Source organism: Xyrauchen texanus, chromosome 50, assembly GCF_025860055.1.
Source record: "Xyrauchen texanus isolate HMW12.3.18 chromosome 50, RBS_HiC_50CHRs, whole genome shotgun sequence".
Taxonomy (NCBI): Eukaryota; Metazoa; Chordata; class Actinopteri; order Cypriniformes; family Catostomidae; genus Xyrauchen; species Xyrauchen texanus.
Window position 1 is genome coordinate 4,653,853 of NC_068325.1, and position 9,110 is coordinate 4,662,962.

A 9,110-nucleotide genomic window follows, 5' to 3' on the forward strand; every position below is an offset into this window, starting at 1 on the left:
CCAACCAGAAACCCAATCATTCCCCCTGGAACAAAGTTTGACTTTGAAAATGGAAGGACACTGGGGAGAACCAGAGACAATTAAAAGAGGCCCCCAAACAACCATACAGAAAATGGATAAAGAACCTGATAGCCCTGCTAACTGCATAAATGTGGATTAATCAACAACTTGTTCTTCAAAATTACTAACGTTAGGGCTCAGATTCATTTTTGGAAAGGTGTAATAGGGTCAATGACGGTCCGTCTTCAACATGCAATCATTTTAGAAGGCTCACAGAATTGTGAGAACGTTTTGAAGATTAGTATTGAGTATTATGTGTGGCTTATAATTCTAATGTAGTTTACGTAATTAATTATACTAGTTGTCTGATAGAGGTATTTTAATGTCTGATACCGATATCTAGAGAGCAAGGTGGCCGATGGGCGATATAATTACATGAGATATTCACAAATTTGCTGAAATGAAAAATTATTTTAGACAATATTTGCCTAACATTCATAGCTATGTTTATTTTATTTTTTTATTATCAATTGAAATTGGTTATCAGCATCAGCTGATAATCTCAAAATTCGCCATATATCAGCAAATTGACCTGGCCGATGGTTGAAATATACGAGATGTTCACAAAAATGCTTTAATTAGCACTTATTTTAGACAGTATTTACTAAGCATTCATAATTCAATCTAAAATAATAGTTTATTATACACTGATATTGTAATTTGCTGATGCTTATAATCTCAAAATGGCCAAATATCTGCAAATTAATTTACCTTGCAGATTTAAATAATTAAATGCGATGTTCACAAAAATGCTGAAATGAACACCTTTAAAAATATATAAATTTACCCAGCATTCATAAATTATTTAATTTTTTTATCAATTGACATTGGTTATCGTCTGATGCCAATCATCTCAAAATGGTCAATTAATCGCATATTAATTGACCTGGTTTAAATGAGATGTTCACAAAAATTCTGAATTTACATTTATTTAGGCAATATTTACCCAACATTTCTCAAATTTCTCAAAATAGCCAGTTAATCGACCTGGCCGATATATCGTCTATCACTAATTTACAAAATCACCATGAAAAAAAAATTGTACAAAAGGGAGAGGGGGGAAGTTCAGTTGGCGCCTCACCTCTCCCCTTATATAGTACATTTTCCAGAAATCTTTAGCACAAGCTCTTAGATGTATGGTATTTAGATTCATTTTGGGTGATCCGAACGTAAATGAACAGCTCTAAATACAGGTTTAAATGTGGTACAAATACTTTTGTGATTTTCAAACTACATTAAAAACACATGTGACCACATCACATTTGTAGTGTAAACGGTGATCTGTCCTGATGCGTCCCGAACCGCAGAGAAGCACTCGCCCAAACTGAGTTTTAAACATTTTCCATTTACATATGACTTAAGAGGGAATCGTCTGAATGAAATGTGTATACATATACATGAACAAGACTTCAGGAGCTTCTTTAATGTGCCTGGAATCAACATGCAGTGACACAAATGTGAGAAACACACACCCGAAGCTCAGTTAATACAGGTACACTTAAAATAATGGAGAATTTTCAATGCAGAAGTTTTACCAAGAGGGTTAGCTGGTTTGTCTAGCTAATTAAGTTTTTTGAATGTCTTTTTGACTCTATTTTTAGAAAAAATATGGGTCAAAAGATAATAAAAGCTTTTTGATTTACCAAATTATTCATATGTATCACAACATATATAAATGCAAATCTACCAAACAGGAAGTTAGGACATATCGCTATCATTGCCATCATGCTTAGAGTTTGCAGGAGTAATTTGTTAGTACTCAGATCCCAATTTTATTGTCATGTGGATTTAATCACAATCTTTCTCCTCCATTCCACAGCCGACCTGTGAGGATGATCTCTGCCCTATCTGCTATGCACACTCCATATCGGCTATCTTCAAGCCCTGCTCCCACAAATCCTGCAAGTGAGTTCAACAAACTGTTGCCAATATCCTGTCAACAGCGCCATTCTTCTATTCATTGTTCCATTTAGTAGATTAACAGCATGCATTTTAATGCTACAATAGCCATTACTTAACATATATACTGCGTGGTACGATCATGTTTGTGGGATTGCAATGGTTCCACTGGTAATGTTATGGTCTCTGCATGGTCACATTGTGGTCTCCGGATACGCAGCTTGTGTAATAGGGTGTTGTGGAATGGCCTCTAACCAGAAGGAATGCTATATACCCTCACTGAGCACTTTATTAGGAACACCTGTACACCAACATATTCATGCGATTATCTAATCAGCCAATTGTGTGTTAGCAGTGCTATACATAAAAATCTTCATATCAACCATCTGAATGGGCAAACAATGTGATATCAGTGATTTTGACTGTAGCATGATTGTTGGTGCCAGATGGGCTGGTTTGAGTATTTCTGGAACTGCTGATCTCCTGGGATTTTCACGCACAACAGTAGAGTTTACTCAAAATGGTGCCAAAAAAAAAGCATCCAGTGAGTGGCAGTTCTGTGGACAGAAATGCCTTGTTGATGGAAAAAGGCCAGATTGGTTCGAGCTAACAGAAAGGCTATGGTAACTCGGGTAACAACTCTATACAATTGTAGTGAGCAGAAGAGCATCTCAGAATGCACATCTCATCGAACATTTAGGCGGATGGGCTACAACAGCAGAATACCAGGTCGGGAACTTTATTAGGACCATAGTGTTGCTTATAAAGTGTTCAGTGAGTGTGTGTACTTTAAATTGCTTACATTGGTAAAAGTAATGTGTTGAAATGTTGGTGCCTATGTTAACCTGTGATCAATCAAGTCAATTGATGGTAGTCCACACAAGATAAATGAAATTTTATATAGAAATGAAATAGTTCAATGGGGATCTCTAGGGCTAGGTGGTATGATGGTATATAATGAACGGTGGTTTCGACTGGAGCTCATCCAGTCAGAATTTAGCGTCGAAACTCTGTATTTTATAAAATTAGTTTTATAGTGTTTTTAAGTCTTTTGTTTTTAACTCAAGGGTTACATAATGTGACGCTGTTTTTGTAGGAATGCTAGACTAATCATTCATTTTTAATGATTCATTTCATCTTTTGTTTTGCGTTCATTAAGTTCCAAATACAAATAGTTACATTTGTAAAGTATTTAATTCACCGAGTTATCAAAAATAGGCATAGTTAATTAAAAATGACTAAATAGTGATATATGCTGTTACCGTGATATAAAACGATTCTGTGATCCCTTGATAAAAGTATTTATTCGTACCGTCCACCCCTTTATCTGTGTCTGTGTTACATTAAGCTTTCGAAAATAAGGACGGCATTGATTTATACCCTTTATCTATTTGGGTTAATCTCATAAATCAAAACTTAATTGTTCAGGATAACATCATTCTCACATCCATACATTTTCTTCGCAGTTTATTACATTCTGTTTTTGGGTCGATTCAGGTACATCATCCCAGCAAAGCGTATAGCAAAAAACTCCTGGCTGTGACATGACTCAGCACTCTTTAAATGATTAAATGTCACTGATGGACTGATCCCTCTCCTTGTTTTCCTCCTCCCCTCACTCTGTCTTTTATTTCAGGGCCTGTATCAATCAACACTTGATGAATAACAAGGACTGCTTCTTCTGCAAAGCCACTATCACTGGAGTGGATGATTACACCAAACCGGCCTCCTCTTAGCATGCCCATCACACACACTCAGTGTTCAAAAGCTTTGGGTACTGAAAATCAAGATGACGTACACTTTTCCAAAGACACACACGAAAAACACACATACGCTGACTTGAAACATTTACTTCAAACAATGAAAAATCATTTATGTGGACTTCCATGTTCAACCTGGTTTTTTTCTGCCAACTTAATCCCTCTTTGTTGGCATATCATAACATTTTGTCCTCTGGAAAATGGAACAAGGCTTTGCAAGGCAACAGTCTTTCCCAGATGTCTTTGTGATGAATGGAAGAGATCATGTTTAGAGTTGCCGTCTCGTGGAGGTTGTGACAGAGTAGGAGGAGAGCTGAATCTGGAAGATGTACTGACAGTGATGGATTGGAAGACTGCTGGGATACAACAAAGAGGAAATGACAAATCCTCCCTCAGGTGGACAACTTGCTACTCTCCTCAGTCCATTGTCTCAATGTATTCTCTTCCTCACCCCTTTTCCTCTTGCATCTCACTTTCTCTTTGCTTGCCTTCTTCATTTATTCATCCCTTCATTTTTCTTCCTTTTCCTCTTCCAATACACTTTATTTTCTCTTCCCTTTTCCCTTTTCCCCTTACTCCTGTTTCTTTTCCAATTTAATTTCTTTTATCTTAAAAATGTCCCCCTTCCTTTTCCTTTCCTCTTACCATTTCCTCTTCAATTTATCTTTGTTTTCACCTTCCTCTTCCCATTATGGTGTGTTCACCTACAACGCGAAGCGAGCATTTTGCGTGGCACGATTTCATACAAAGTCAAAGCAAAGATCTGAATAGACACGAATTCACACAGGCGGCACACAAAATCGTTCATTTGCGTATTTGCGTGAGTTTAAATATTTTAACTCGAGCGAGAAATTCGCTTGACACATTCAGATGTCACTGACGTACTGATGTAGTAGCAGAAGAAATCTGGAAAAATGGATGAAAGAATAGTTGTAGCGGTGTGTGGGCACCCGGAATTGTATGACACAACGCCATACGTGTACAGAGACCGGACGAAAAAGACATCTCTTTTAGGAAAGTTGAGCGAGGAAGTTGGACTACCTGGTAAGTTCTGGAAATATGCACGTCTACTTGATTCCAGCTATTGGTGGTACTTTACTATAAACCAAGTTGTAGAAGCCCCTCCTCCTGTCATTTTCCAGAAGAGAAGGGGGAATACTCATGGGTTCGCGTTACTCGCGCGAACGCGAGTTTAAACACGCATTCATAATCTAGCGGTCAAACTTACATGAGCAATGCGAGGCGAAAGTTTTCTTCACATTGTATGTGAACGCACCATTACTCTCTTCTTGTTCTCTTCTCTCCCCTTCTTCCTCTTTTCTTTTCTATTCCTTTTTCCCTTTCTCCTTTCTCCCATTTCCTCTTCTTATTCTCTTCCTCTTATTTTCTCCTTCGTTCTCCCCTTCCTACCCTTTTCTTTTTCTCCATCCTCTTACTTTTCCTATTTTCACTTCCCTTCCTTTCCTCTTCCCTTTACATTTACCTTTTTTCTTCTCGCTCTTCTCTTCCTCTTCCTATTTTCTCTACTATCTCTCTTTGCAAACTCTGGTTAATATAATATCAGGAAGGCAGATAAAAACTACATGCATTTGATAATGTGTTTTATACTCAATACTGACAGCCATATTTGAAATGACAGTATGTAGTAACACAAAGCAGAACCTTCAGTCAGTTCTGATTGTTGTACATGAGAAGATCAAAGGTAAAAAAAAACATTTACACAAAGTAGTTACATACACTAGTCATTCAATATATGTAACATACAAGAGTTTTATTAAGGATTTATAAAGCATCATACAGAATAGGAACTACTTAAAGTTATATATGGTTTTGAAATTAAACGGTTTACATTTAGACAAATGTGATTTGATTTGTGGGACAGTAGTAACAGTTCATGCTTGAGAGAAATGCTTTAATGTATGCCAACGTCTTCAAAACACTTTGACCCACTGTTTTGCAACATCTGTCATTAATTGTCAAGACCATAAAACAATCTGCTCCCCGCAACATTTTTTCCCTACCAGAACTTTTGTATGTGTGGTCTGTCAGTAATCGTGTGGTCATAGTGGATGTTCTCAAACAACCTAAAACCTTTTTAATTCTCAGACTTTTCCTTCAGTCTTTTACATTAGTGCCTAGACTGCTGTACTCGTAATGAAACACCAACAGACATCTAGATTGAAGTGCTTTACTCTCGTGTGCATGGGGATAGATAACCCAGAATCCTTTACTAATGGATTATGTTGTAACATCGACTCAGAATCCATTGCCTTGTCACAGTTATCTTAAAAGGATATTTAGCCATTGACAGCACCAAATAAGTGTGGTGGTTTGACCCAGTTTAAAACCTACAAATAATTAGAGAGGAGGACAGATGGCTAGATACAAATTGAGCCAAGATTGGAGGTGGATTTAGCACAGCTTTGCCTGTCAATATACAAACAGCTTGATTTAGCTTTTTGTAAAAAAAAAAAAAAAAAATCTTCCTAAGTTATCATATGCTACTTACTTAATAATGCACACAGACTGTTTATTCCAAACATCTAGGGAATTTACTATGACACAGAAACCACTGCAGTTCTAATCACTTTAAAATGAATATTAAGTATGAATTATCGAAACCAAAATAATATTTGGGTCACAACGTCACTCATTTGGACTGTTAAACCATTTCTCACAGTGTGGTGTAATGTTGTTTTCAAACAGGGGGTGCATGATTTAATTTTGGACCCCCCATGTATAGCTCTTTACTTTTAGGTGTGTGTGATGAAGACGTGTGTTTGCGGTGAGTGTGTCGACGAATAGACTTTAACAAAGGGTTTCCATTCTCAGGCATCTGCTTTTGTTGTCAAAGGGAATTTTAGATTAGTTCAACTATATTTAAAGGACTGTTGATGTTTTTGTTTTGTTCAGAAAGATGGCAACTTTTGTTTTTGTTTTCATTTTTGTGAGAGTGTACATGTATTGATGTAATATTATCTTAAAATTTTTTATCTGAAATGTCTGTTTAGTGTGGTTAATCAGTACACACTGCTCACTAATATGGTACACATCGGTGTCACTTTTTTTGAAAGCAATAAATGCAACTTTACCAGTTAAAATAACAACAATATCATAATGTTGATAATTGGTTGAATTAATAATCATTTGTTAGAATTTTTTTCTATAAGCATTTTTTTAAGTATCAAAATTGTAAAATTATGCCATGTCGCACATTTTATGTGCAACCCTGCTACTGCATGAATTTATATATATATATATATATATATATATATATATATATATATATATATATATATATATATATATATATATATATATATATATATACATAATTAATGCTAAAGCTCCACCCCTTTTACATACAATTATTTTTCCCATTAAAGCATATTTCTTTTTAGATATGAGAAAACTTTAACTATCAAACTTTTAATAACTACAGTCTTGACCAACACAAAATAGGTATCATGTGAAAGCTTAGAGGCTCTACTATGCAATGCATGTAGGCATTATGACCAAAACTGAACAAGTGCTTTGAAGTTTGCCGACAAATCAGAAACGTTTCGTTTTTATAGTTAAAAAAATAAATAAAATTGCACTGTTCATATTATTGTAATCAGAAAAAACATCAAACTCATCAAAAAAAAAATAACATACCATCCCATCTTCGAAGATGCGATTATCTTTCAAATGAGCCTACACAAAAGGTAGTCGGATGCATCTGGCATTTTATAATCTGGCTGAAAACACATTAGCTTTCCTAGATTAGATGATGTCATCAAAAATGATGTAGCATCATGGAACGCTAAACCAATCAGACAGGGTTCAGATTGGTGCAAAAAGTCATCCATATTTGGGCAGAGAGACATGCTATTGGTGTCTGTTGCATATGGCCACCAGGAGATGGCACCAAGTTCATGAACACAGACTCAATGATGACTCAAATGGCACAGAATTAATCTTATTCTGTGAAATCTCATTACTAAAATCATGTTTGCATGCTATGCAAACCTTATTGTTGTGTTTGTTTGTACAATTTGTGTACAAGAGGCTTTTGGACACTTGATGTTTTTTGACACTAGGATAAATTATTTGTGTAATTCTATAACTTTTGATTGTTTTGTCGTATCAACAAAAACATTTCAGTTGACATAATTTGGGAACAGTACAAAAGCTAAATTTACATTCTGAGGTATATAGTCAAATCAGAAAAATTTTAAAAAATCTTTTGGCTAAAGATTTTTCAGCAGTTTCTTGGGCTGAGAGTCTCAGAATTTATCAAAATATATATGATTGATTAAAAAATGTGTGTTTTTTTTTTTTATATATTCTTAACAATGATACCAAACACCCTCAGAGCTTAAATGGTTAATATACTGTAACTTTCAATAAAATAATGAAATAAATTTTAAACTGCGTTCAGACATCCCAAATTTTGGAAAATGGGTTGAAAGTTTTGCGAACCTTATATAATTCATTTTTTATTTAATGTATTGTTGAATAAAATAGCAAAACACTTAATTTTATGAGTTTCTAGCTTTACATTGGTGCAAATTACAAGGTCCTTCACAGTTTGGCGTTTGATTGATTGGCAGCACAGTTAGTTTATAGTTTATCTATTTATATATGCCATGCCATGCCAAACATGTGATACTGTACATTACATCTAATCTTTATATTATTACAGTGGCAAAATATAGGTACTGGAATTACCAAATTCCTCCATAGCTTTACCACATAATGTTAGGGTTATTTTGAATGACAGCTACCTTGGCAATGCACAATAAACATGGGCAGTAGCCAAACATTGCTGCTGTCTGTTCCACAGCAGGTTGTGCTAGTGCAATGCTGTAAATAAGAAATGGTGTTTGTATCCTGAGGAGGCACCACACTCTTTGAACTCGCCTTTCTTCCTAGCCCAGTTCTCAGCATCTTTCACTCTATTCCCTCGGCAACAGGTTGATATAGCATTGTATATTAAGGCAATGTCTGTGCCAAGCTGCTTTGAAATGGGGATGTAAGACATCACCCAGAGGTTGAGTCTCCTGAACTTTGAACTCATTGAGCAATGTTTGCTAATGTTTATGCTGAGAAAGAGTCTTTGGTTATAGTGGGTGCACAGTAATGAAGAATAGATTATAAAAACCCTGGCTGTTATCTTGGCTTCGCTGGGCCATATTGCATTTGCTCTAGTGGTCTTGAATTAAAAAGCGGTGATTTAACAGCATTATTTTTGTAAAAGATATGGTCAACATGCCAAATTATTTTCATTAAAGGTTTTCTTTTTAGCTATCTTAAGATCACTGTGTATCCCTTGGATTTGTTCTCTTTTCATCTTCCTTTTTTATCAGAGATGGATAAAGCATTTTAGATCTTAGCTCTTTTCACCTG

General features: G+C 35.5%; 1 protein-coding gene across 1 annotated transcript in view; it reads left to right on the forward strand.

Annotated features, from left to right (window-relative positions):
- Window positions 1-6,713, forward strand: part of LOC127641218 (E3 ubiquitin-protein ligase RNF123) — a 161,338-nt gene extending 154,625 nt beyond the window's left edge. The window contains exons 38-39 of the mRNA XM_052124042.1: window positions 1,880-1,965; window positions 3,596-6,713. Of these exons, the coding sequence (XP_051980002.1) occupies window positions 1,880-1,965; window positions 3,596-3,695 (186 nt within the window). The 3' untranslated portion in view covers window positions 3,696-6,713. The remainder of the gene's footprint in view (window positions 1-1,879; window positions 1,966-3,595) is intronic.
- The last annotated feature ends 2,397 nt before the right edge of the window (window positions 6,714-9,110 follow it).